The 27623-nt window shown below is 47.5% G+C and overlaps 3 protein-coding genes across 7 annotated transcripts in view; 1 reads left to right on the top strand and 2 right to left on the bottom strand.

Moving 5' to 3' along the window:
* Nucleotides 1-6628, bottom strand: LOC115284797 (exosome complex component CSL4). 3 transcript variants are annotated; one of them, XM_029931278.1, is made up of 8 exons: nt 6524-6628; nt 6304-6419; nt 3950-4024; nt 2659-2747; nt 1524-1557; nt 954-1004; nt 739-823; nt 1-408 (listed from the first exon to the last, which is right to left on the bottom strand). In XM_029931278.1, exons 1-8 carry the CDS (start codon nt 6552-6554, stop codon nt 302-304), a joined length of 588 nt encoding a protein of 195 aa, XP_029787138.1. In that variant the 5' UTR covers nt 6555-6628; the 3' UTR covers nt 1-301. The 3 variants fall into 3 exon arrangements, with proteins under 3 accessions (XP_029787138.1, XP_029787140.1, XP_029787139.1); XM_029931279.1 differs by lacking the exon at nt 1-408 and adding an exon at nt 422-636; XM_029931280.1 differs by lacking the exons at nt 6304-6419; nt 6524-6628 and having other exon boundaries at nt 1517-1557.
* A 72-nt stretch (nt 6629-6700) lies between these two features.
* LOC115284796 (palmitoyltransferase ZDHHC16-like) lies at nt 6701-16031 on the top strand. Its single transcript, XM_029931277.1, has 12 exons — nt 6701-6812; nt 6979-7187; nt 10602-10849; nt 11031-11225; nt 11373-11461; nt 11784-11812; nt 12407-12540; nt 12675-12722; nt 13579-13664; nt 14308-14431; nt 14576-14620; nt 15440-16031. Exons 3-12 carry the CDS (start codon nt 10607-10609, stop codon nt 15668-15670), a joined length of 1224 nt encoding a protein of 407 aa, XP_029787137.1. The 5' UTR covers nt 6701-6812; nt 6979-7187; nt 10602-10606; the 3' UTR covers nt 15671-16031.
* Nucleotides 16032-16504: 473 nt separating this feature from the next.
* Nucleotides 16505-27623, bottom strand: part of LOC115284803 (MMS19 nucleotide excision repair protein homolog) — a 33392-nt gene continuing 22273 nt past the window's right edge. For 2 of the 3 annotated variants that reach the window (XM_029931284.1, XM_029931286.1), the window contains 23 exons: nt 26911-26997; nt 26399-26473; nt 25915-25992; nt 25246-25384; nt 24838-24992; nt 24258-24336; nt 23846-23971; nt 23574-23655; nt 23170-23270; nt 22917-23066; nt 21604-21759; nt 20632-20731; nt 20051-20153; nt 19842-19910; nt 19284-19410; nt 18704-18804; nt 18504-18560; nt 18178-18364; nt 17795-17877; nt 17501-17665; nt 17354-17413; nt 16970-17070; nt 16505-16890 (listed from right to left, as the gene is read on the bottom strand). In XM_029931284.1, coding sequence (XP_029787144.1) covers nt 16863-16890; nt 16970-17070; nt 17354-17413; nt 17501-17665; nt 17795-17877; nt 18178-18364; nt 18504-18560; nt 18704-18804; nt 19284-19410; nt 19842-19910; nt 20051-20153; nt 20632-20731; nt 21604-21759; nt 22917-23066; nt 23170-23270; nt 23574-23655; nt 23846-23971; nt 24258-24336; nt 24838-24992; nt 25246-25384; nt 25915-25992; nt 26399-26473; nt 26911-26997 — 2409 coding nt within the window. In that variant the 3' untranslated portion in view covers nt 16505-16862. The remainder of the gene's footprint in view (nt 16891-16969; nt 17071-17353; nt 17414-17500; nt 17666-17794; nt 17878-18177; nt 18365-18503; nt 18561-18703; nt 18805-19283; nt 19411-19841; nt 19911-20050; nt 20154-20631; nt 20732-21603; nt 21760-22916; nt 23067-23169; nt 23271-23573; nt 23656-23845; nt 23972-24257; nt 24337-24837; nt 24993-25245; nt 25385-25914; nt 25993-26398; nt 26474-26910; nt 26998-27623) is intronic. The other variant, XM_029931285.1, reaches the window with a different exon arrangement.

Raw genomic sequence — 27623 nt, 5'->3', positions numbered from 1 at the left:
TGTTTTGTCACACAAAAAATATGTATTTGTAAGACTGTCAGAAGGAACAGATTACTTCCAACATTATACAGTTCATTTGCTGGCACCTCCAAAAGAGAAAGTGATCACTCAAGAGAACGAAATCCATTGCAAGATTCCTTAGAAAAATATTCGGACAGTTAAAGTTGCTGGTAGATATTTCTAAAGGTGGTTGTTGGCCAACCCAAGGTATGTGAATAAAGACCGTGGCATCCTGATGTTGGGTTCACACACATCCTCTTGGAAACAGCTTACCCCTCCCTGGGGGGTAAAATGTAGCTTCTTAGGTCTGCAAGAATTCAGGCTGTACTCGGGCCACTTTCCGGAATTCTTTAGTGTGAGTCTTAGGGCACTGCATCTCACACCAGCTAATGGGAACCATCTGGACACCTGGAAGGTAAGAGCTGGTGTTGGAGCTGGGACCCAAATGTCTGCTTAAGACCCTTCACTTTTCAGCTGCTTATGAACTGAAGTGTCACCAAGCTACCTAGTGAACCTGACCGCATACAGAAAAAGCCTGGTTTATTCCACTGACTTAGGCAGTGAGTCCCCGCCTTTAAATTATACAAGGAGAATCATTCCAATCTCAGTAGTAAGCATCAGCACTCGTATCGCTGCCTAGATAATTAAAAAACAAAGGGAATGAGAGAAAACAGTGGATTGATCCCAAACCATAGCTCCCAGGGAAAGGTAAGCATGTGGAAGCATGGACAAACTCACCCGACTCACTGTGGGCCACCACTACCCCAAGCTCATTTTCAGCAGTGGTCAGGAGGTAGTTGGACTGTGCGTCACCCAGCGAGATCTAGGCACATAACACCGGTTAAGGAAAATGAGGGGTTTTAAGTCTTCCCTCCCACAACCACTTGGGTTGCTTTCCACTTCTACTTCTTGTCTTGACAAAGGTGCACAAGACTGCTAGGAATAAAGGATACCACTTTGGCCAGGACAATGTCACCTGGGCGGAAACTCTTATAAATCTCAACCTGTAAACAAAGAACAGGAATGTTAAGTGAAAGCTCTGTATCAGATCCACATGAAACTATTAGACCCTTTGGTAAAGCCAATATATTTTCTAATTCCACAGGGTAGAAGTAATCATTAGTAAAGTCAATTGACAACTTTTATTGCTTCTATAGCATTGTCACATAAATGAATGATTTTTAATTTAGTAACCTGATCAGGAATCTGACTTGGACAAGAAGTACTATAGTTGGCTCTGAAAGGATCCAGAGTAAATCTGAGAGAATAACAATGAATAAACATCTGGTTTCAAAGGTGTAAACTAGCCCCCTCTGATCAACAGAGCAAACAAAACTCCGACGGAGAGGAAAAGGACAGTGAGGTGAATTCCACACATTCCAGTAGGAAACAAATTCCTTGGATCTTTGGATTAACATTCCCACAGATGTTTGCAATTCACTAGAATAATTTGAAAGGACCGAGACTCCTAAAGCCATGAGAGAGAAAGAGGAAAGGAAAAAAAAAAAGAACCAACCAACAACCTTGTCTTTTTCAGTAGCTCGAACATCTTCCTTGCTGTAAAGAAGAATTAACAGAAAGATAAATGATCTATGAGAAAGATAGAGAAAGAATTACCCTACAAAATTCTAGTAGACAAGAGCTACAAAAGTAGACAGAACAAGTGATAACTGGAAACCAAATGCCACCCAGAGAAGCAAGCAGGGTGGAAGCCATCCAGTCCTCACCCAGAGAAAACCACATTCCCATTCTGGGGTCAGACAGAGCAGCAGCAGCAATACCTCGGACTAGAAAAAGCAGACCAGATTTGGCCGGAGAGGATAAGGAACTTTGCTGCCTTAGGGGAGCTTGAACAGAAGCACTATAGAACCACATGCAATCCTGAGGGTGGAAAGAGCCTCAGAAGTTAAATTATCTAGCTCACAAGAATTGTTTGTCCCTTCTCAAAAACCTAAAAGGAAAAAAAAAATCTATTTCACCCACTAAACATTTCTTTTTTTAAAATATATTATTTTTGAGTGGGGGCGCCTGAGTGGCGCAGTTGGTTAAGCAGCCAACTTTGGCTCAGGTCATGATCTCACAGTTCATGGATTCAAGCTCCACATTGGGCTCTGTGCTGACAGCTCAGAGCCTGGAGCCTACTTCAGATTCTGTATCGCCCCCTCTCTCTGCTTCTCTCCCACTCCCACTCTGTCTCTCTCTCTCTCTCTCAAAATTAAATAAACATTAAAAAAAAATAAAAAGGCGAGTCTGAGTGGCTCAGTTGCTTAGGAGTCCGACTTCAGCTCAGATCATGATCTCACAGTTCGTGGGTTTGAGCTTTCGTTGGGCTCTGTGCTGACAGCTCAGGGTCTGGAGCCTGCTTTCAGATTCTGTATCTCCCTCTCTCTCTGTCCCTTCTCTGCTCATGCTCTCTCTCTCTCAAAAATAAATAAACATTAAAGAAAAAACTTAAATCCTGATCTTGTTCATATTTTTGTTTTGACCTAGTTCATACATTATAACATTTTTTCTGGACACTACTTGGAGAGAATCAAAGCACAAAGAAGAGAGAGGCAGGTATAGGAACTATAATGGTTCCTAAAAATTTCAGTCCCCTGTACTCTCCTATCTCATTCTGGGTGCTGTGGCAAATGTGAAGACACGAATACTTCTTACCGGATAGTTCCTCGAAAAGAGTTCTTAAGTGGTGTGGACCCCACATATAGGATGTGCACTTTGGCAAAGCGTGAATTGATGCTAGAGACCTGTGGGACAGAGAACAGATCAGCATTAGAGTCTGTGCAGCTGTCAGCGCAAGGAGGCGGCAGGAAAGTAGGAATTAGCAGGATTTTAGTCCAAGCAACCTTACTAATTACAGAATTTAAGATAAGGTGACCTTTACTTAACTCTGCATAAATTATACATATCTAGTGGAATGAGAGTCACTCTGGCCACCTAATAGAGTTACTGTGGGCGTCCAATGAAATATGGAATAGATCTTGAAAAATACAGAAGGGGGCGCCTGGGTGGCTCAGTCGGTTGAGCGTCCTACTTCGGTTCAGGCCATGATCTCATGGTTTGTGGGTTCAGGCCCCGTGGTGGGCTCTGTGCTGACCACTAGCTCAGAGCCTGGAGCCTGCTTCAGATTCTGTGTCTCTTTCTCTCTCCGCTCCTCGCCTGTTCATGCTCTCTCTCTGTCTCTCAAAAATAAATAAATGTAAAAAAAATAATAATAAAAAGAAAAATACAGAAGACTAACATAAATAGACACAGAGCATTATAGCAAATATAGACCTTAAACAGATCTTACTAAGTGCCCTGTGGAGTGGACAGAATTTAAGTATAGATTTCAGCTACTGCACAATATTTGGATCATTGCCTCTTCAGTTATATTCAGAATAACACACACATTTTCTGCTAGAGCAATTTATAAGGAAAGCAACTACGAGCTACAAATTAATTAAACCTGCAGAAGATGGGGATGATTACAGTTACTGATCAGTACAGCCTCAATTTTAGTTCCCCTGAAACACCCTAAAAGACCTGAAATTTAACAGGAATGTGAGAGTATAAGGTCTTTTGCTTCTTTGCAGAAAAAGATCTCAGTTTCCAGATGTTAAAAAACAGGCCTCCTTCTAACCCTTTGGCATCTGTTTCCTAAACTGCACACTCAGGGAATCAGCTCAGTGAAAGAACTATGCGTGCCTGAACTTGGCTGTCTTGATCATTATTCCAGAACTTTCTAGGTAACACTGTGATGATAGTAGTGCTCTGTGCTGGCCAATAGGGCAGCTGTTAACTATATGTGGCTAGTGAGACAGAGAAAACGTATTTTTAATTTTAGTTCATTTCAATGTAAATGGCCATATAGGGTTAGTGGTTCTCATATTAGATAGCGCGGTTCTACAGTGATCATGATTTCACCACTAAACAGGTTTCCTAAGCAGGGAGGTTAAGACCAACTTACCTTACAGGTTACAATAGCTCCCACATCTGGCAGTAATTGGGATTCTGTTTCTCTCATCACAGAAATGACAGGAAGCTACAGAAAGAACAATAAGATGTGAGTATCCTGGCTAGGCCTTGCGTAAAGGTATCTGTGGCTTAGGAGTAATGTAGGGATGGCTTGGTCCACAGCTGAGGGCATGAGGACAGGTGGACCACAGACTCATTTGTGCTCAGAACAGATGGCCTTAAAAATCTTAGGCGATAGGAGGGTCAAGGGACCATTGGAAGGATGCTGTTAGAATATATAATCCGATCATTTCAGACAGGTTCTAACAAGTTTTTTGGTGATTTTCTTGGAATATAACCAATTATCTGTAATCATGGATGACTTGACTCTTTCCTCCAAAGTTATACTATGTCCTTCTCTTTCTCATTTTATTGTACTGGCTAGAATTTCCAAATAAATGTTAATATAATAATGGCTGTACTTGGTTAATGTTATTTTAAGGGAACACTTGTAGTTTTCTCCTTGGGCATGGTATTGGCTGTTACTGTAAGACAGCTCTCTCGAGCCTCATCTTTTATTAATCTCTCCCTTGTTCACTATGCTTTAGTTCCCTGGGCTTCTTTCGGTTTAACTCGTTAAATATTTTCCCATGTCAGGATTTCTATTCAACCTGTTTTTTTCTATCAAGACTGTGCTCTCCCCACCCAACTAACTCTTACTTATCCTTTAGATTCAGGTTAAACATCACTTCTGCTGACTAGGGTGGATCTGTCTATTACATACTTTCACCATAACCTGCAATAGTCTTTCAAAGCAGTCATCACATATGCAGCCATACACTCATTTGAACATTTACCTGTTCACAATTTTTGTCTGCATCCCTTGATATCAGGAACCATGTGTATTTGTCTCATTACCATTTCTCTAGAGGTCAACACTGTGCTTGGCACATGAAAATGCTCAATAGAGATCTATTTCTATGAAATGAACAAATTTGGAAATGTTAAAGGGGCACCTGGGTGGCTCAGTTGGTTAAGCGTCCGATTTCAGCTCAGATCATGATCTGACAGTTTGTGAGTTTGAGCCCCACATTGGGCTCTGTGCTGACAGCTCAGAGCCTGGAGCTTGTTTCAGATTGTCTCCCTCTCTCTCTGCCCCTTTCCCACTCACCTCTTTCTCAAAAATAAATAAACATTAAAAAAATTAACATGTTAAAGACATTCTCAAAATTAATTGAATGAAATGTCTCTCATTTTACATAAGAGGGAGAACCTAAAAATCAGAGTTCAAGTTTCTAACCTAGAGGAGAATCAAGGTCTAGATAGTCAGTACCCAAGTGTTCTAATTCTGAATCCTTTTTCCACTATGCTACTGGTCTTTTTTTCTTTTAATATTTATTTATTGAGAGAGAAAAAGCATGTGTGAGCAGGGAGGGGCAGAGAAACAGGGAGAGAGAGAGAGAAATCCCAAGCAGGCTCTTTGCTGCCAGTACAGAGCCCGATGAGGGGCCTGAACCCAGGAAATGTAAGATCATGACCTGAGCCGAAATCAAGAATACAACACTCAACCGACTGAACCACCCAGGCGTCCCTATGTGCTATCTGTCTTTAAGCTGCTCCTTCAAAAACTGTTTATCTGAACCTGAGCTAGTCCTGGATGAGCCTCTGGAGCTAGGGAGGGCAGTATCAGGCATTCAACAAACATTTATTGAGCATTTGCTTTGTGCTAGGCACTAAAGGTACGGTAGTGAGGCTTGCTTTCGTGGAACATGTACCTGAGGGTCTCATTATATGCAGAGATAAAGGCACGGAAGGAAAGAAATTTAGTCCTCTGTGAACGTTTCACAAAACACAAAACAAAAACGCACAAAACTATCCCTGACTAGTGAGTCGAGGAGAGCGTCTCTGAAAAAGTGATGCTAGAGAAGCTATCTGAAGGGTAAGTAGATGTAAATAGGCTGAGGGGATGAGCGTGTTCCAAACAGACGGTGTGCGTACAAACGCTCCGTGGCAGGAGAGAGCTGAGCCCATTAGCTACAGTCAGAGAAGCCAGTGTAGACTACACTGTAGGGAGTGAGGGGATAGCAGTGCAAAATGAAGCCGGAGCGGCAGGCGACGTTCGGACAAGATTCAGCTCGCTGCAGGGCTGAGCCTGCCTCTGCTCGGCCCCTGACCACCTTCTGCGAGTGTCAGCAATATAACCAAGCGACACCAACGCATCTGAGTGCCCAGCAGTGGCGACCTCAGCCGGAAGATAACTCGGGGACCAGCTGTCCTACTGCTGAGGCACTAAAGACGCGTCCGCAAAGCAGAAGACGCCTTAAAAGAAAGGAAGAGAAGGAGGAAATGAGAAGTGGCCCCCTTTACCGCTCCGTTGTCGCTGCTCTTAGTCAGGCAGCCAGCAAGCGACGAAAAGATGTAGCCGTGGCGGGTGTAGGTGCCGCTGCCCGGGCTGCCCTCCTCCAAGTTACACAGACGTTCGCCTGAAGAAAAACGCTGCATCACTCACGGGTGCCCAAAAGGTGGTAGCCATCTAGCCTTCCTGCCTCTGTCTCACGCAGATTTCGCTCTGGGCCCGCACACTTACCCGGAATGCAGTACCTCACGGGTGGCGCCATGACTGCCACTGGAGGGAAACGAGGTCGACTTCTTATTGGCTAAAGTCCAGGAGCCGTTCTGCAGTAAAAAACGCGTCAATTGGTACGACTTGTCACGTGATCATCGGAGCCTCCGGAAACCTTTATTTCCCAGGTTACCCCGGGGCGAGTCCGGGGGCGGGGCTCCGGACCGCCTGCGCTTGCGCTTGCGCCTGTGGTCCAGGATGGGCTCGCGGCGGGTCCCAGTCTGCAGGCTGGTGCTGGGGTTGGCGGACGATGGTTGGTTGGACTGAGCCGGGCCCGGCCGGGTTGCAGAGCTGGAGGGGTTGGCAGTGAGCGGCGGCGGAGGCTGCGGGGTTCCATTTGGCTGACTGGGGAGGCGGCCGTAGGCAGGTAAGAGCGGAGCCGCGGACTTTGCTCCCCAGTCTTGCCCTTTTTTTTCTAGGGTCGGCCCCGTGCGGGGCCTTTTCGTCACCCCGGGTTCCTGTTCTCTCCTTGCCCCGCCCTGCACAGCCGTGCCCTGCCTGGCGGAGCGCACCCTCCGGGCAGCTGTAACGCATGGAGCATGGAAGGAGGCCAACCCAACTTGCCCATTTCACAGATTTGGAAACTCAGATCCAGAGATAGGATTTAACTTGTCCAGGATCCTTGAAGGTAGTTCAAGGTAGAGCCCAAACCGGAACCCAAATTTGTTGTTTTTTACTTCCAGTCTATCGCACTTTGATCACGCCACCCGCGTTCAGAAATAAAGCCTTTTTGTGACTGCAGCTTCAGATCTTGCGGTCGGATCCTCAAGCGGACCTCAGGTCCTGTGGGCCCGTCCTTAACTTTTTCAAGCATGTTAGTCTGGAACGAAAGTCTGCACACTAATAGAATGCTGCTCTTACTGAAGATTGACAAGTATTGCTTAAGAAAGCAGACATCCTGAGAGCAGCATCTGTGTCCAGTTGAGGTTTGCTACGACTTTCATTTCAGTTTTCCTTGCCTTTTGGTGGCTTTGGAATATGTCCCTGCCTGTGTAAACCCTCCGGCCCCCACGAATCCAGTTTCCCCTTGGAAAATAGATGGTTATTTAGAGCCTTGGAAAGAGGGGAGTGCTGTGGCCTTCAATCCCCTCTAATCTGGTGGCAGCCTTCCCTGTGGTCTGTGATTACTACTGAGGGACCAGAGTGCTAAGGGCTTGTGCTTGGGGTGATAGGGAAGTTCTGCTTTGCTCTGTTTACTCCCATGTTCATACTCTTTCCTCACCCCTGCCACAACATACACCGAACCACACAATTTTTTGAATTCTGCTTTGGTTCAGTTTCCTGAGAAACGAAGAACTCTGTATGTTCAAGTGTGTCCCCATGGACCACACATCTCTTCCCTGGCATCTCCACACCTCCTAACCCCCACTAGCTAAAATGAGCGGGAAGGGGTTGGCTCTAGACTCTTCATTCAGATCTGATCTGTAGCTCTACAAACTTTCGGTTTACGTGTTTGGGTTCATTTTTGATTGGATTTGTTTTATAAAATCCGTTTAAGCTCTTAAGTGCTGTGATTCTAACAATGGTTTCCATTTCTCTTTACTGATCATGAAGGATGATAGTAGCAGATACTTATTTAGTGTTTCCGCATTGGCAGGAGTGCACTTGCTGCCGTTTGTAGCACAGATAGACCTCTGACCAACCTCACCATTTCTGCATCCTCCGTTCATTCAGCAAGTACTTATTGAATATTTCTGTGAGCCAGGTATTGTGCTAAGCATTTGTAACCATTTCATTTATACCTTAACCCAGTGTATACATAGAGTCTTAAAGGGTTAGAGCTGGAAGGGACCTTAGCATTTGACTCTACCCTGTCAATGAATGGAAACGCAAGGAAATTGAATCCCAACAAGGTTGGGTGATGTGCCCAAGGTCACAGCACTACCTAAGGGCAGAATTGAACCCTAAGTAATTAACTTATGGGATGGATGAGAGTTGGTAAGTCTAGTCCTTGAGGCAGGCATTTCCTATAGAGTTGGGAATTCCGGAGGTGGTTGAGAACAATATGAAAGGTGGAGAATCTGAAAAGGAATGTTTCTTGTTTTTGGAGACAGGAGAGATGGCATATAATTTATGTTTATTAACAGGTGAGGAATGCATCGTATTTTCAAACTATTGCTATAAAAATTATTTTAGCAAATAGGAAAAAAACATTCCATTAGCCCCCATAAGGGAATGAACAATGGTGTGGAGAGGCCAAGTCACTTGGATTTGTTGTGAGGTAAAATTTTTGGCTCACTCTTACATTTGACTGTGGCTGTACACTATTTTGAAAAATCATGTTTCAAGGGGCGCCTGGGTGGCTCAGTTGGCTAAGTGTCTGACTTTTGGTTTCAGCTCAGGTCATAATCTCATGGTTTGTGAGTTTGAGCCCCGCCTTGGGTTCTTTACTGACAGTGTGGAGCATGCTTGGGATTTCTCTCCCTCTCTTCTCAAAATAAATGAATTAAACCTAAAAGGAAAAAAAAGGAAAATTCATGCTTCAAGCTATATTGTTGTTCTAAGCAATAGGACTCCAACTCAGGGGAAGTTTGAGGAAGGGTGGGTTTTTACTTTCTCCCTTTCTGCACTTCTTAATTCTCTTAGCTCCTAATAATAGGTGAGGGAATGGCCAGTTCCTTTATCCTGACGCTGAGAGTAGGTCCTTACTGAATCATCTTCTCATTCTCTGTTGGTCCTGTCTGCTGGATTCCTCTTTGCCTTAGGTCATTCACAGAACTTGTGGAAGGAGGTAATAAAGTTTTCTTTGAAAGGCTTCTTGTGATAAGCCAGTGTGCAAGGAGAGCACCTTGCTCCGGTTACTGAACTGAAACCGTCCCTGCAGTTGAGCAGTCTCCTCCAGTTTCTGTTGGGTTTTGAGCTGCCTTTTAAATAAGTCAGTGGAGTTGCTGAGGACACAGTAGCCCTAGAAGGAAATCAGATAATTTATTTTCTGGTAAGGGCTTTAATCTGGAGAATTGATGAGACTATCATCAAAGGAGTCCATGACTTTTGTTCTGGACATTACCTGGGCAGCTGACCTCCCATGGCTGTTGTGTGAGGTAGAAATCACAGAGCAGAAGAAGGCATTTGCACAGCTGGGAAGGCTGGTTGGGAATCCTGGGGCCAAGGGCAGCAGCTGCAGAGATTTGTGCGACTAGATTTGGACAGGGGAGACTCCCCACTGAGAGGGTAGGCTCTGTGGGCTTCATGAGCCACAGCAGGAAGGACCCCCGCCCACTACCAGTGTCTCATGCCTGTGGTGTTATTCTGCTATAAACACCTGAAGTTTTCATGGCTTTTGTGTCATTGGCGTGGGGCTCGGACTGGAATTGGAGACAGAGCATCTTATGTCATGCAGAGGGTAGCTGAGGTGTCCTGACGGAAGACAGGGACTCTCATGCTACCAGGTTGGGTCTGGTGGCCTGTAACATCAGCTCAGAGGAAGTAAGGAAGAGGAATATCTTTTGCTAAGACTCAGCACCAGGGAAGATCTAGCTGTAGGATCCCCATGCAATGTATTCACTCCCCCACTGGCCATTCCTCCATTCCTTGGTGAAGAGCAATTTTTAGGAGGTAGGTCAATGGGCTAGAGAAGGCGGGATACTCTGGGAATCCTCTGCTGTGGTGGGCGTGCGCCCACAGAGGCACGGTGGCAGCTTTGTGCATGTTAGCTGTGCTCCACCCAGTGGTCTGTCTACACAGAGAACTCCAAAGACCTTGCTTTGGCTTGGAGCTGCCTGCCTTTCCCTCAGCCTTTTACTGTGGGTGGCTCTTTACTTTAGATGTGCATCCTTTTGGATTTGCTGTGCACCCAAGTGGTGTAATGTAAGTAGAATTTTTGCAGGCTCAGAACCTCCAGGCCCTACTCCATGTAATCTGGTTGGGACACTGGCACCACCCATTCTGTAGAGAAGTGGAGTGATCTTCCTGACCCACAGCTGGTGACTGGCACAGCTGGGCCTCAGGTGTTTGCCTTTAAGCTGGTGCTCTGGGCCTCCTCCCTGGTGGGGTAGGGAGGGACAGGACCAGAGTGGCTTCTCACAATAGTGTGTCCTCCTAGGAGCCATGCGGGGCCAGCGGAGCCTGCTGCTGGGCCCCGCCCGCCTCTGCCTGCGCCTGCTTCTGCTCCTGGGCTACAGGCGTCGCTGCCCACCTCTGCTCCGGGGCCTGGTACAGCGCTGGCGCTATGGCAAGGTCTGCCTGCGCTCCCTGCTCTACAACTCCTTTGGTAGCAGTGACACCGCTGTCGATGCTGCCTTTGAGCCTATCTACTGGCTGGTGGACAACGTGATCCGTTGGTGTGGGGTGGTGAGTGATGCCCGGGGAGCAGGAAAGGGGACGTTTTGGGGTAGCAGAAGGACATGTATCTGATGGACCCACACCGGGTTTGGGACCCGCATCAGCCCCCAACCCCAGGGAAACCCCCTGAGTCTACTCTTGGTGTTGGGAACCTCTCACTGTGTCTCCCTGACCTCACTGGTGTTGGCAGGTGTTCGTGGTGTTAGTGATTGTGCTGACCAGCTCCATTGTGGCCATCGCCTACCTGTGTGTCCTGCCTCTCATCCTCCGAACATACTCAGTGCCTCGGCTCTGCTGGCACTTCTTCTACAGCCACTGGAATCTGATCCTCATCGTCTTCCATTACTACCAGGCCATTACCACTCCTCCTGGATACCCACCCCAGGTGGGTCCCCACAGGGGCATGCAGAGGGAGCGAGCTGCAGGCTTTGAGAGCCAGTCCTAGGAGTGGGGAGGGAGAGTGCTTTGGTATCTTTTGAGTTGCAAAACTTTGCTGCCACAGTTGTCATGATGCTTTTCTGCCTTGGCACAGGGTAGGAACGATGTCGCAACGGTCTCCATCTGTAAGAAGTGTATTTACCCCAAGCCAGCTCGAACACACCACTGCAGCATCTGCAATAGGTGGGTCTTGGCTTTGCTCGCTGTGAACCCCAGCTTTGGTTGGCCCTTTTGCTGAAGCCTTTGGTGCCCTCATGTCATGACACCTGGTCCTCAGAATGGTCCAGAGTTACGTATTGTCATCACTTGTGAAAACTGAGTGAGATGAGTTAACCTTGTCCAAGATCATGTAGCCAGTGAAACAGGGTTTGAAGCAAGGCCTGGCTGTCTTCAAAGTCTGTGCCCTTTCCACCTCAGCAGGATGCTGGTCCTTGTAGGAAAGGATTGGCACTGACATCTCAAGAACCTTGGCCACCGTAACAGAGCCTGTGTCCCTCCCTCACAGGTGTGTGCTGAAGATGGATCATCACTGCCGTATCCTTTTATTATCTCTTCTGCACGAGGCCGCCTTCTTTAGCTCCAGAGCCCTACACTGGGTGGCGGGCCACAACCATGGCTCTGGCACCCTCAAAGAACACTGGGCTCATGAAAAGTTAGGAGTGGTGGGGACTGGCCATCTCCTGGGGGAGCAGGAGGCTTACAGGCTCTATGGGACACATCTTCTTGGAGCAAGCCTCTTTTCTAACAGTTCTTTCTGTTCTAGATGGTCATGCTAACATTTGTGGGATGGAAAGAGATGTTTGGGCTTCAGATTGTCCACTGGGCCTGCCAGATAGAACCATTGGTCCCCTTCTGCTGTCCCAGCAGATGGTTGGTTAACACCAGCTAGGTTCAAGTATTGGCAGATTCAGTTTGCTGAAGGATTTCAGTTTTCATGATTTCCCAATGGGACTGGTGAGGGCTCTGAAAAGCTTTAACATCTGGAAATAGTCCCATATTTTCCTGCTTTGGGAAATGGTTCGTGGTGATTGGAGGCCCTGTGCTTGGATGATGCCATCACGAAGCAAGAATGAACCAGAGAGACCTGAAGCTGTGTGTTTGATCTTGTCCTTAATCCTTCCCCACCAGCCTGGCTAAACAACTGTGTAGGCCACTATAACCATCGGTACTTCTTCTCTTTCTGCTTTTTCATGACTCTGGGCTGTGTCTACTGCAGCTATGGAAGTTGGGACCTTTTCCGGGAAGCTTATGCTGCCATTGAGGTGAGCCCATAACTAGGAGCAGGGCAACTCAGTAGAGTTTTGGGGTGTGGAATCTGTCCCTAAGGAGAGGGGCTGGTAGCACCCCTACCCTAGAGGCCTGAGAGTATAACCAGCACTGTTTTCCATCCCCTTAGAAAATGAAACAGCTCGACAAGAACAAACTACAGGCGGTTGCCAACCAGGTGGGCCGTCCCCACACCACTGCCTCCTGCTGCTCAGGCCAGGGGGTACAGAGTTGCTGAGGCAGCGGGGGCCCACCTGCTAGTGGAGTTGGAGAGGCTGGCTGAAGGGCCTCTTGAGACTGGATCAGGGCTATTCCGGCAGACTGTCAGCCATGGGTGGACTAAGTGGCCTGGGGACAAGCTGGAAGTCCCTGGCTTGTGACAGTCTTGGGCTCTCTATCCCATTATCACCTTCTTTGGGCTGAGCAGGGACTCTGCCTTGGTGATGGCCTGAGCAGCAAGGAGTCTGTGTTAGTCTGTGTAATGGGGTTCCAGGGGATAGGGACCAGGCTGGGCCAGTCTGATCACCCTTCACTCCTGGTCTTTCTGCATCCATGCCAGGCCTTCTCCTGGACCTGTTAGGACCCCTTATTTGGAGAGATCTTGGGCTCACGATTATACCACTTGACCTCTACTGTCATCTTAGTCCTTAGTGGAGCTCAGTTCTCCTTGCTTGTTCTTGCATTCTGGGCCTGGGCCCAGCCTCCTCTCTTGAGAATTGCAGCCACACAGGGAGTTCTAGCTGGGGAGTGGAATGGCTTCCCCTGGAGCCCCATTTGTGTTGTCAAACCTGAAGGCCCAGGGTCAGCTCCTCCTGTGCTTTGCCATCCTGTCCAAACCTGCTCTGCCCAGTGTTTGTCCACATGGTGATGCCACCGGGCTTGGCCCACCCATCTGGCTGCTGCCCTGACTGCTCTGTGGCTTAACTCCCTATTTTCTCATCCTGGGCTTGGGTCACTTCCCTGCCTGCAGGTGCTGGGGACTGTGGTGGAGATGAACAGAGCAAATGAGCCACCTTGCTCTTCTCTTTTTCTAGACGTATCACCAGACCCCACCACCCACCTTTTCCTTCCGAGAAAGGGTGACTCACAAGAGTCTTGTCTACCTCTGGTTCCTGTGCAGGTATTTAACACTCATTTGTCACAGTTTAAATGGGGGGGTGGACAGCTTCAGAAAAACCTTTTCCAGTGCCCACACGTACGCAGGGACCCATGCCTGTGTCATCTGCTGCTGTTCTTAGCGTAACTTAGGTTGGCAAAGAGTCAGTGCTTCATTTTCTTCAGCCTTTTGAGGCCGGGAATACTAAGGATGCTAGCATGAGTGTTACGTGCCAAGGTAAGTTAAACTCCTACCTCCAGGTGAGGAAAACCAAAGAGGAGAGGTGAAGTGAGTTGCGTGTGATACACAGCTGGGAACAGAACTGCCATCTGAATTGCATGCTGCCATTCTAACCCTGCTGTTTTCATTACCCACTGCACTTTCCTAAGCATGGGTATTTTAAGAAGTATGGAACATTGTTATTAGTAATGCAGACTTAATTTCCCTACCTTCCTTCCCACATAATTTATTCTTAGCTCATGTTGATGCATTTTCATTGATGCTTTCTATAGATGTAGTGAAGTAAGAACTCACCTAGGATGTGGGCTGGGACTTCAGCAAAGAGGCCTCTAGCAGCTGATCATTATTGCTCAGCTCCATTTCAGACCTACTTGTAGCCTCCCCCTACAACCCAGCTCCCTGCCAATCTTGGCTTCTCTTTTCTTAGTTCTGTAGCACTTGCCTTGGGTGCCCTAACTGTATGGCATGCTGTTCTCATCAGTCGAGGGGAGACTAGTATTGAAAGGCACATCAACAAGAAGGAGAGACGTCGGCTGCAGGCCAAGGGCAGAGTGAGTAGGGCTGAGGGCTTGGGGTGGAGGGTAACTGATCCTGCATCCCTAGCTGAGCTTTAGCTAGCCAATTTAGGCTCAAAAATTAGGAGGGGAATTAAATAAAAGGAGTTTGTAGAAACCTGTTATTTCTCTTGGCTCTAGGTTTTTAGGAATCATTACAACTATGGCTGCTTGGACAACTGGAAGGTATTCCTGGGTGTGGACACAGGAAGGTAAAGTAGAACATCTAGACTAGTACTGTCCACCAGAACTCTTTATGAGGACAGAAGAAATGTTTGGTACCTATACTGTGTAAGACATAGCCACCAGCCACATATGGTTGCTGAACACTTGAAATATGGCTGATGCACCCACAAATTGACTTTTTAAATTTTATTTTTACTAGTTTAAATATGCAACGTGGCCAGTGGCTACCATACAGGACAGTACAAATCTAGACTGGGAGTAGAGATCATTGTTCATTTGAGCCAAAGGGGCTTAAGGCCAAAACTGTGCAGTATACGTGCACGAGGCTTACAGATGACACAACAGAATCCTGAGAAAGCAGTGGTCAGTAAGGGACCTCTAGGTAGGATATGGTGACCACCCATCTACTCCCATTTGTATGGCAGTGTCTGGAGCTCAAGCCAACAATGTATGGGATTGCAGTAATCTATTTGTAGCAGAGGTCCTAAAACAAAAACAAAGTTAGCTCCCTTAGCCCAAGAGACCAGGTTAGATCACTTTTCAAATTGCAACTCCAAGGCAGTAATAACTAAGTGACCAGAAGTACTTGTCTTCCCCCTATTCCCATCTTCATTACATTCCTGCCTGTCACTCCTTGCAGTGACCCCTCAGGGGTTTAGCTTAAAGCCTCTAAAGGCTTGGACATATTAAACTTTTGTTACCTTTGGGATTAATGCTGAAGTAGCTTCAGGATTCCTTCCTTGACTCCTTGCTGAGTAATGAGGATCAAGAAGGAAGATCAAGAACTCTTGGAACTCAGAGATCTATCTTCTCTTGTAGGCACTGGCTTACTCGGGTGCTGTTGCCTTCCTGTCACCTGCCCCACGGGAATGGAATGACCTGGGACCCCCCTCCCTGGGTGACTGCTCACTCAGCCTCTGTGATGGCAGTGTGAGCTGGATCATATCTGTCACAACCTGTGTGCCACTCTGCTTCCTGCATTGTCTCAAGGGCCTCCAAGGACAGCTTCTTGGAATCCTTGGGCAAAAAGAATCGGTGGGCCTGCCTTAGAGTACCATGCAGGGACAACTCAAGGACCAATCTCCTGGCCACTCCAGAAAGCAGGCATGATGTGGAGAAATCCCAGGACTTGATGTCCCTTTACTCAGCTCAGGCAAACTGAAGTTCCAGCCCCAGACTGGAGATTAGGCAGCTAGCAACCTTGCCGGGTGCTGACCCTGACCTCCTCCAGGTTCCAGCACTGGGGTTGGTTACCATCTCTTCCACGTGCTGTCTGAGAAAACACCTGCACAGTAGAACGGAGATCCTGGCTCCTCAACAGGGCAAAGACACCAGGCCTACTGCTGAGGTCACTGCCACTTCTCACATGCTGCTGAAGGTGAAAAATAAAGGTATTTGATTTTTAAAGATCTATAGCTTTTCATTGCCTTTTCTTTTTTTTTTTTTAAGTTTTTTTTTTAATGTTTTATTTATTTTTGATACAGAGAGAGACAGAGCATAGAGGGGGAGGGTCAGAGAGAGAGGGAGACACAGACCGGAAGCAGGCTCCAGGCTCTGAGCTAGCTGTCAGCACAGAGCCCGACGCGAGACGCGAGGCTCGAACCCACGAACGTGAGATCTGACCTGAGCCGAAGTCGGAGGCTTAACCGACTGAGCCACCCAGGCGCCCCTCATTGCCTTTTCTTTAGGGCAAGGATGGGAAAAGTCAGGATCAAGACCTAGTAAGTAGGTGTTCTGGTCATGCTTCCTGTGCTCTCCTTGGAGGGGTGGATACCCTGAAGAATTCTTGGCTAGTCCCTGTCATTAGCGTTCCTATAGCTTATGCACTGGTGCTGCGGTTATGTGTCAGGCACATGTGGGGAGAGGAAATATCTGACAGCCCCATTACCAAAAGAAATCTTTATTCTCCAGCAGGTACACACACATCCATCATCCCTGGTCCTCAGGGCCACATTCATGTGCATTCATTCACCCTTCAGCAGCATATCTCCCTTTTTCTGCCAAATAAATGGAAGAGACCTAAGACCAAGATCTTTGCTCAAACACAAGTAGTCTCACACTCAGTTACTTTATAAATCCATTAGAAATCAGGCTTCCTGTGTTTCCTATATAGCCATGCAACAGAGGCCCAGGGCGGGGCAATCGGAGGCCAGTGGTCTCCTTGCCTTGGGCAAGATGGCTCAATAGTTAGTAATTCCAAGTTAGATTGTCTGTGAGAACAGCCTGGGCCAGGACCGAGGGCTCAGCTGCCAGGGCTCCCCAGCAGAAACCTGTCGGCAAAAAGGTGGTTGACAGCATCAGTAATGAGGCTCATTTCAATCCCATCTTATCCACGACTTAGAAACTCACCATTCTCCCCTGGCTGACACTGCCTCCTTGCGCACCAGTCTCTTCTTGTCATCCAGGGGCTTGGCTAAGGCCCGGATCACCTGTGGTTTGTAGGGCAGCAGCTGTGGAGTTAGAAGAACCACAGCCTTGGTCAACCAAGGCAACCGAAAGGGCTGCTTCTCTGACTAAACAACCAGCGTTCTTCCTATTCTCCTTTAGTGATTCCAGAGTGTGCTATGTGGCAGGATAGCTGTTCTATAGGCAAATCCATGCCTGTGTGTACCTCACAGTGTGTACCTCAGTCACACAGCAGGATGGCCCGTCCCATTTGACTAAGGCAGACGGGAACTTGTCTCGTTCTTTAAAGAAGTGACCAGGTCAGAGCGAGCCATCTCAGGTACTCACCACAGGGGTGGGCAGGCGAGTGAGTGCGTGCATACACTGCAGTGCAGCAATCCGGACAGCCTGGAACACAACCGTAAGGGGAGGGGGGTGAGGGGAGACCCGTAAAGGACACATAGGTGTCGAAGAGTTGCTGGGGCTCCAACGCACCATGGAAGGACTAGAGCTGAGGTTCAAAAACTTGGTGACAAGGGTGTCAACGTGAAGACTCATGACCTGGGGTGCTTCCAGTAGAAGAGGCTGAAGGCAGCTGAGGGTGGAGAGCTGTACTACACAGTCAGAGCAAGACAGGGCCTCCAGCAGCAAGGAGAGCAGCTAAGGGGCCAGAAGAAAGGTACAATCACAGATGTGGTGAGCCTGCTTCTCCTCCATGCCCCCATCCCCCTGTTTCTAGCATCAGCTGGAGGCAATGACTTGTCCCCAGGCTCTGACTGCAGGGCTTACCGTGGGCAGCTCTGGTAGGAGCACAGGCTTAGGCAGCCTATTAAGTACATGAGACAGGCCCTTAAGATAATTTGGCTTCACATCTGTAACAACATGGAAAAGCTTAGGAAGAAATTGGTCTCATATAGTTTGAACATTCAACTCCAATCTTGATGAAGCTGGGACATCAGCCTAGAAAGACACTGAAACAAACACCTCAAACTCAGAAAAAGCAAGATTTACCAAAGGAAAAAAGTGGGATAAGATTCCGGAAGTTTAGCCTTTCAGGTATAGATCACACTGTAGCTCTAAAGAAGCACTCAGGTCCTAAATTATTTTAGGGAATGTGACCTGAGCAAGGCAAAGGTCTATATATTTGGGGCCTTTTTTTAGACCCTTCTCACCTTGGGAAGCAGCATGGAAACCCTGGACCAAAGCAGGCACGTTATCTGTAAAGAATCGCTGGCGGAACATGATACGCACTTCAGCATGGCCGGCACGGGTCAACACGTCAGTGCAGTCAGACATGAGCAGAGAGAAGCCATCAGCCGCTGCTGGGCCTAGTTCCGGATCACCCAGAAGGCCCATGAGCTGGAGAAATGAGGTGCATGAGGAGAGAAGAATGAATATTAAATACCCAAGAAGAAGATGGCAGTGGTTTCTGGGAGGAATAGGATCAACAGGGAAGTGACTATTTAGGTCCTTGGCTCTGTCTCCAGAACAGACTTACCTGTTCTGTAAGGCAGGAGCTGAGAGGATGATATCTAAGCACTAAGGCCTTTGTTACCTGTAATCAGAGAACAGTCTGGGCATGACATTCAAACCCCAAAACCTCAAGAAGTGTGCTTGTGGTTCAAGGTCAAATAGAGAAATTTTATTTAGCCAGACGTAAGTGTCTCTGTCTAACTAGAGTTCATTCTGGGTTCTTACCCAGAGAAGCAGTGTGAAGGCCTGACTACGACAGGGGCCAGGGCTCAGGCCCGCCTCCACTTTGTCCACTGCCAGCTGCAGGAATTCATCCAGCTGTTGCCCTAAAAATAAGAGAGGAAACACTGAGGCAGAGAGGCTACATATTTCTTCTTTAACAACAAATGATGTAAATCATTTACATACAGAGCTCCCTGAGAAGCCATTAGAAAAGAACAGTATCATTCTGACTGTGACTTTGCCCACTCAGCTCTAGGACACTAGCAGGAGAGCCTGGTATCTCATAACGTAGGGTGCTGATATTCGGAAAGAGTCTACTAGTAAAAAATGATCTTGAATAGCTCCCTGTAGGGCGTTGGGTGACAGACACAGACAGAGCACTCCAACTGAACCTTCTTATCTTCTAATGTCCTGTAATGCTCTGCCCAGCTCTAGTCTTGACTCTTGTCCCAAGGGCTATCCCCTGGGAGGCCCTATTATATTTTTAGCAGCTCCTTTTTTAAAGAGCAGGAGGACTGAACTTCCAAGATTTCACTAGTAATTGATTCCGGGAGGCTCCCAACCCCCAGCCTCATTTCCGTACCTGCAGGAAGCTTGTTGAGGAGTCCTGCAAAGCACTTGGCAGCAGCGGTGGAGGAGAAGGGGCAGCTGGGGCAACAGCTCAGCTCTACAAGCTCCCGCATGAGTTGGTTCAGTTGAGGGATTTCCACCTACACAAAACCTGACCATGTAATGCGTGCAGAGAACACTCGAACTCCAAGAGATACCCAGTAGGAAGTGGAAGCAGGGGGTTGCGCCTGGGTGACTCAGTCTGTTAAGTGTCCGACTCTTGATTTCGGCTCAGGTCACGATCTCACGGTTCGTGGGATCGAGCCCCACATTGGGCTCTTTGCTGACAGTGCGGAGCCTGCTTGGAATTCTCTCTGCCTCTCTCTGTCTCTCTCTCAAAATAAATAAATAAACTTAAGGAGAAAAAGAAAGAAAGAAAGTGGCAGCAGAGGTCAAGATGGATGAGAGCTAAACTCTCCAGTGAGTAAAACAGAAGATCAGCTTAGCCTATGACAAATTTCTGCCCAGAAGTCACTTGGGCTCTACCTCCCCTTGTCAGGGTTAAACTATGGTACTCCCCAAATGTACTCACATTTCGAGGCAAGGAGCAGACAAAGGCCATAAGCAGTGCAACCAGCCGCCTCTGCCCTGAGGAGCCATCCTGTCAAGGGAGAAAAGCCCTAGCAAGTCTGTCCTGCCAGCAAGAGGCTTTTCTGTCTGAACCCCATCCCAGATTAGCCTCAAAATTCTGAAGGAAAGAAGTCCCAAGATTCTCCCCATTCTGGTCCATCAGACCCTCACCTGGAAAGGCTGGAATCTGCAGGGGAAGCTGTTTTCAGGCAGAAAGGAGACATTGCCATCCAAGAAAAGGGGCACAATGTGGGCAACACTCTGGGCAGCTAAGCTGGGGGTAGAGAACTAGGTGTCACCAAGGAGCCAGGGTTCTGATGTACCGTCGATTCACATTAGAGTCACTGAGTCAAGGGGCCAGAACACGATCATTCATGTATTCAACAAATATTAATTCAGCATATATTATGTGCCAAGAACCATTCCCTTTTTAGGCCCTGATGATTTAGCAGAGAATTAGATTAAATCCCTGTTCTCCTGGAGCTTACAATCTGGTGAGAGGACACAATGTATATTCCAAAAATACTCCACAGGTGATTCTAATGCACTTCTGTAGCGAAAAACCATTAACCCATCCCTCCCCTGCCCCTAATCCATGGTGCTAAAAAGCCACTTCCTCTTACTTTGCCAGGAAAACAACTCCCTCCACATCTGACTCCGGGTAAAAGACAGCTCAGAAGACAGCTATCTGCTATTTCTTCCAAAGATTGCTATCATACCTAAGATCAAGCCGCATCAATGATTATACTCACTCAGGACTCAAGTGGGTGGTGGCAGTGCCAATTACAGACACCATGGCAGCTAAGACCTCATCCTCCAACAGTACTTTTCTTAGAACTGAGTGCCCCTTCTCTGAAAAAAATAAACACACACACACACAATCACCAGGCCATGACCATGGTTCAGATTAGGTCCTGTCATCATCATGACTCCAGTTACGACGGCATCAGTTTTAAACCTTCCCCCTTGCGGCACTGTGGCCCTGAGCACGAGCACAGCACTAGAAACAGGAATGGTTAACATGGGCCACAGAGAGCTCTTGAGAACTTTGTGCAGTCCTCAGATTGGGCAACGTGGAAAATAAAGCTAGCTATTATGATCTTATGAATTTCAGAAATAGTTACTTTAGTTTTTTCCAAAACTTAAAAGATGACACAGATGTACTGTCAGGTGCAGTGGGCCTGCTGGAGCTGGACTCCAGTAGTCAAGGGTCCTTATTATTATAGCAGTTACACCTGTGGAGCTACCATACATTCACACCGTGTACTCTGTCGCCACGCACCACACAATTTTATTTAATCCTTACTAACTACCCTGTGACACAGATTTTACTCTTTATCTTCCCCTTTTAAGCGAGAAAACAGAGGCTTACAAAGGCTAAATATCTTCACTTAACAGTGGTGGAGCTGAAGATGAAACCCAACCAGGTCAGCTTGATTTCAGAGCCCAATTCTAACTAATTACATAGCAATTATTGAGGAAAAAGGTGTGCGTCCTGCTGAGTTTTGCTAACACGAGTAGATTTTGGTTCCTGCCCACTGGTCAGGTTGGCACCCTTTGCTTGAAGTGAAAACTCACTTTGGAGACAAAAGGATTCAAAAGAAGCCTCTGTTGGTACAAAATGTAATGCCCGTGGTAGCCTGCAGGTGGCATTGCTGTCCACCAGCAGTGGAAGGCTGAAGTCCAGGGGCGGGACAGGGAAGGTGCAAGGTGGAGAAAGTTACCTGGCATGGAAGCCTGCACAGCCAGGGCGAGCAGGCAAGGTACAGCTGTCTGGTGGAAATACCAGCAGCTCTCAGGGTCCTGCTGGCATTTTTCTGCCACCTGCTGGAGGCTCTGACAGACAGCAATAACTTCATTGGTTCCTGCAACCATATTCCCTGTGTAGTAAGAAAGTATTCTCTGTAAAGTGTTCTTTTTTTTAATGTTCTTCTTTAAAAATTTTTTTTATGTCTTTATTTATTATGAGAGAGAGAGACAGAGAGTGAGAGGGAGAGGGGCAGAGAGGGAGACACAGAATCTGAAGCAGGCTCCAGGCTCCAAGCTGTGAGCACAGAGCCTGAAGCGGGGCTCAAACCCATGGATTGTGAGTTCATGACCTGAGCCGAAGTCAGACGCCTAACTGACTGAGCCACTCAGGCACCCCTGTAAAGGGTTCTTAAAAGCACTTCCAGATCTTTCAGATACAGAATATAGGAAGAATAATCAAAGATGAATGACTAAAGAGTCCAAGTGTCTTATAAAGGAACAAGCAATTTCACTTTCTTGGCTGTTTTGTTTTCATTTATTCAGGTTTTGGACCAGAATAGGCTCTGTGCCAGCTCTGCAACAGAGGCACCCATACGTATTTTCTGTTAGTTCTAATGACAGCCCTAGAGGTTATCATTTTCCCTATTTTATAGAGGAGGATGTGGAGGTGAAATGAAACCACCAGTGGTTTTCTAGGGTTATAGTTAAGTGCAAAGTCAGGAGTCAAACCCCGGCCACGCTCTGAGCTGTAACAGCTGCTGGAACATCCACCGGATCTACCACGAAGGGCTGGGCAGTGCAGAGCTGGGAGCTTAGGACAGTAGCAAGGGCCCGTGGTGAGTGTGCACAGGCTCACAGTAGCAGCGCTGCTGTCACTTACGTCTTGGAGCAGCAGTGTGTAGGAGTGACCTGGAGATCTTGTTTAAAGCAGATTCTAATAGTAGGGCCTAAGATTCTGCACCTCGAACGAGTTCCCAGACAATGCCCATGCTGCTGGTTGATGGACCACATTTTCAGTAGCCATGGCCCTACACTGGTGCTTTTTAATTTTGACTTCATGTCAAATTCACCTGGGCACTCAAAAATTATAGTTGTTTGAGTCCCATTCCTCCTCAGAGACTGACAAGTTAAACAAAGCGAGGCCCAGGCATCAACATTTTTTAAAGGTTCCCACAACTCTACTTATGTATCATCACCTGTGGAACCACTGCCTCAGAGGCATCAACTCCAAATGTGCCTGCGGTTCCCCATTCAGCCCAGCTCCTTGATGATTATTCTCAGTAGTTACCTTTGTTCATCTGGCAGAGATGCTGTAGCAGGAGAGGCAGGGTCTCCTTGACAATACTGGGATGCGTTGATACAGCTGATAAGGCTTGTAGACAGTGGAGATGCCGGGAGCATTTGGTGGACTCATCCCCTCTAGCCAAATCTAACTCCCCTGCAAGCAACCCAGGAGACATGATTTCACTGTGTGATGGCACACATGAAGGCCCCCACGCATCCCTGGGAAGGCACAAGCACAGAAGACTAGAGACACATACCTCTGCCCAGCTCCTCGGCAAGCTTGGGCACTAGGTGGCTGCTGAAGGCTACAGGGTAGAGAGTGGCTAGGGCTCCGGATGCTTCCAGTGCTGCCGCCCTGCTGGAGACACAAGGCAGATGAGAAATAGCTGAGCCCTGGCCCACTGTTCTCTTGCCTAGGCTGGCCATCAAGCAGATTCGGGGGTGTGGGCTCCCAAGCCTGCCTTATTGAAGAGCAGGACTCAAGTACCTACACCACTAAGTTGGACAGGGCTTCTTAATGCCCCCCAAAAAGAGAAGCCTGAAACCTCCACCAGTTGGTAGTTAGAGACAAGCACAGGCCCATCTCCCCTAGAGAAGGCCAAGGGTCAGAAGCACAGAGCCCAGCGACAGCTTGCTCTATCTTGCTGCTTTCAATCCTCACCAACTCTGGGAGTCCTCCTCCAGAAAGCTCAGTCTGTACAGGTGACCCACTGCCAACTCCAAGTCCTCAGAAGAGAGAAGATCTGTGTTAAAAGGAAACACAAACCTCATCTTTCTTCTCCTGTAGCCGCCACAACCCTTCCAAAAGTCATAGTAGAAATCCCAAATCATCCAGACTTACGGTAAGAACCAAAGAATTAGGATTGCTCTTAAGATGGAAAATAGCAAGGAAGGGACCAATACCCTTTCATTTCTTGTTCCCTTAAAGTGTACCTGGCTGGGCACCCAAGACCACGAGTGTACGGATGCCAACAAGCTGAAGCTGGGTGTTGGGATCTGTCAGAGCCATGAACACCAGTGAACACAGCTGGTCCTTGAAGACATTCAGAGGCCTTTCATCTAGAACAGATAGAGTACACGTTAGAGGGAAGCCCTGACTCAGCAGTGATGCAAAGACAACTTGGGGCAAGATTCAAAGAGCTTAATCTTAACAGTGGGTATCCAGGAAATAGACTAGGAAAAAATAAACAGGCCTCATCTGGTAAGTGTGCTCTGGTGCTACAACCTCAGAACTGGAATGCTGTTGTTCTAGAGTACTTCTATGTAGCATTTCTTGCCTACTGTCCTTCATAGGAATAGAGTACTCAGCAGCCCCCAGGACACCACACCTGGAAGGTGACCTTACCCTTGTCTTCATAACTCCATTTCTGGTGTAGCTTCAAGAAACCCAGGATCATTTCAAGTATTGTCCGCCGCTGGTTGCTCTGTAATGTTTTAAGAAGGACTGGGGTCAAAGAATATTTTATTTATTTATTTATTTATAATTTTTTTTAATGTTTTACCTATTTTTGATACAGTGAGAGACAGAGCATGAGAGGGGGAGGGGCAGAGAGAGAAAGAGACACAGAATCTGAAGCAGGCTCCAGGCTCTGAGCTAGATGTCAGCACAGAGCTTGACGCGGGATTTGAACCCACGAGCGTGAGATCTGACCTGAGCCGAAGTCGGAGCCTTAACCGACTGAGCCACCCAGGCACCCCTCAAAGAATATTTTCAAAGATATCAGTCCGGCTCCTCTAGAAGCAGGAGAATTATCCTCTTATGTAAGAGTGTCAGAAAGAGTGAATAAGGGAACCAGTAGCAGCTTATGGGAGGAAAAACCCAAGATCTACTATGAGGGACAAGCTCAATGCTTAGCTTCTCTCTCTCTGTGGAAAGGATCCTAGCAAGGTTCCCACCATTTCCTCAAAAGATTCGGTTTCCTTACCTGACTGTGTTTGTGGAACTGTTCCAGCAGCAGAGGCAGTACATTGCTGGTGATGTGGTCACAGGCCCGAGCAGATGCACCTGCAGCTGCCTGCAACAGTTTGGCACTAGGCCACACCAGTTTCATGTCCGGTTCACACAGATGGTGCCTGCAGTCTAGAGAGGCAGCATATCACAGACCTGGGGAGTAGGCTGAATGCTGCCCGATTCCCCTGCAGTCCACAGAAGTTGGAGCTTGAGACCTGGGACAGTTTGCTAGCAGTTATCACTCACATTGTTTTCAAATTCAAAGCAGGGCTCCAGCACCCAAGTCAATGAATGTGGGGGCCTACTCATGAAAGGTCACTGGCCTTAAGAAACTTCTTTCTATTGTACTCAACCCCTTTTCTGGCTGCCATGGTCCCATTACCCTGTAGAATGTTGCTAAGGAAGGAGTCAAGGAGGTCCTCAGCATCAGCCCTCAGCACAGACCGAGACAAACATGCAGTCAGGGAGTGGAGAGCCGCCAGGCCATCTGCCTCCACCCGCTCACTTGCCGTCTGGAACACCTGTCAGGGAGGGATCCCATGGCTACTGAGGTGAGCCTGCACCAGGTAAAAGCCCACCCACCCACTGCCTATTTCCTTTGGGGAGTGGGGTTTGAGAACCTTTAGGGTATAGCCACAGAAATTAACCCTTCAAGTGAGCTTCTTCTCAATGGATGTATTCTCGCCAAGTCCTTAGTCCCACTAGAATTGATACACATACTTTTTGAGAAACAGGCTACCAACTTTGAGCAGTGGTAGTTGGGATCCCCTTTCCCGAGTCTCTTCTTCTCCCTTTGTATTCAATATGGTGACAGATGCACCATGACCTGTGCTCCTTACCATGGAAGGACAGGAAGTGGGCACTATGCAAAGGTGATCATGTGCCATCATCAAACAGCTGACTCTCCCTTGTCATTCAACTAGAAGTATGTCCCCTTACTGGCTTGGTGAATAACCAGGCCACCAACAGGGAAAAGGACAGGCTGTGTTATTTCCCCTCATGCCCAGCAACTGGGAGTTAACAGGAGGGAGTTTATCTAATTAACACTCACCTCTCTACGGACAGAAGCCCAAAGGCTGGGGAGGAAGTCCTTCAGTTCCTTCTGTCCATACACAGCACAGCAAGCATTCTGCCAAGGAAAGCACAGGTGTCAGCTCTCTACACACTCAGACTTCGAGGACATGTAGGCACCTCAGCAGAAAAGCCCCTGAAGGAGCATGGCTCTCACCAGAAGAACCAGCAGGATTTCACAAAAGTCCTATCCAGGTCATAAAAATGGGAGTTCACCCCGACTGATTGAAAATAAGCAAAAAGAGGGAGCCCTGGTCAGCCTTTCTTCAGTTGCCACTCAGTTACTACCGGACCAATTATGCAGCTGGTGGGAGGGATTGCTTTAGGTCAACATATAAGCCCAGATTCTGGGTATCCCTCTCATGAGGGCCACTGAACTATATTCCCTGGCTCTCTACTATATTTCTTAGCGGTCCTGAATTGTCTAAAGGCAGGTGGGTCCTGGGAAAAAAGAAACGACTCACCAGAGTCTGCAGAGAATCCAGCTTGGCACTCAGAATCTCAGAATCTACTTTTTCAATCAGCAGGGGGAGCAGGAACTGTTGGAGAGAAGGAAGGACTGAAGTCTGAGATGGGTAGTGTTGTAGCAATGCCAAGGCCAACTATGTCCTTACTGCCACCAGTACCCAGGGTAGGACCCACATCAGAGAGTTATAGTTGAGTCAGGAGTTGTGACTGTAAATGAACCTTCCTGCCAACCTGTGGCTAGACTCCAATTTAACCTGAAAAGTGGGCTATTTGGCAACACTACAGGATTTAAAAAAAGAGCACCAAATAGTGACTAGATTATTATTTTAAACAAAGAGATGGTAAAGCTTTCTACTTTGAAGATACTTGCCAAACACACCTTAAAACATTTCAGGATACCCTACCCAAAAATGTATACTGGATCATTCTTTTTCCCCATACTCTTATTATTCTTTATTCAGAGCCTTCTTTGGGCTGAGGCTACATACCTAATGTTGGCTAGACCCACCTCAGCAAAGCGTGGTGTAGAAGCCAGCACAGCTCGAAGACTCAGGATGAGGTCTTCTCTCTGGATTCCATGGGGATCATTAGGTGGCTGGAAAAGGAAGAAGGGCCATGGGTTTGCACAACTCTTCAGACCACCCTGGGACACAAGATTCAACCTGGCAACCCTGCAGGGGCTGGGATATTGACTGTTCGGACAGAACAGTGTGACAGGAGGCCCCAGCAGGAAGACATGCTTACTCTTATATGTTCCTTGGGAATTTAAGCCTGTTGGGCACTTACGTTCTATCTGATCTATCATCTCACCAAAGGCAAACACCTTGGGGCGCCTGGGTGGCTCAGTCGGTTAAGTGTCTGACTTTGGCTCAGGTCATGATCTCACGGTTCGTGGGCTTGAGCCCCGTGCCAGGCTCTGTGCTGACAGCTCAGAGCCTGGAGCCTACTTTGGATTCTGTGTCTCCCTCTCTCTCTCTCCCACCCCCTCTCATGCTCTGTCTCACTCTGTTTCAAAAATAAATAAAACATTAAAAAAATTTTTTTAAATTAAAAAATAAAAGAAAGGCAAACATCTTTCTGGTACATTAGTTTCTTATTTGTATACATATTATGACTATATGTTAGGAGACACAGTTTTAAAACTGTCTTAAAATATACATACTTTTAAAACTGTAATTGTTTTGAACATAGGGCTTATGATCCTTTTTCTTCACTTAATAC

Source organism: Suricata suricatta, unplaced genomic scaffold (genome assembly GCF_006229205.1).
Source record: "Suricata suricatta isolate VVHF042 unplaced genomic scaffold, meerkat_22Aug2017_6uvM2_HiC HiC_scaffold_21, whole genome shotgun sequence".
Classification (NCBI taxonomy): domain Eukaryota; kingdom Metazoa; phylum Chordata; class Mammalia; order Carnivora; family Herpestidae; genus Suricata; species Suricata suricatta.
Note: the sequence above shows the minus strand (reverse complement) of the source record. Positions and strands in the feature narration are given on the sequence as shown.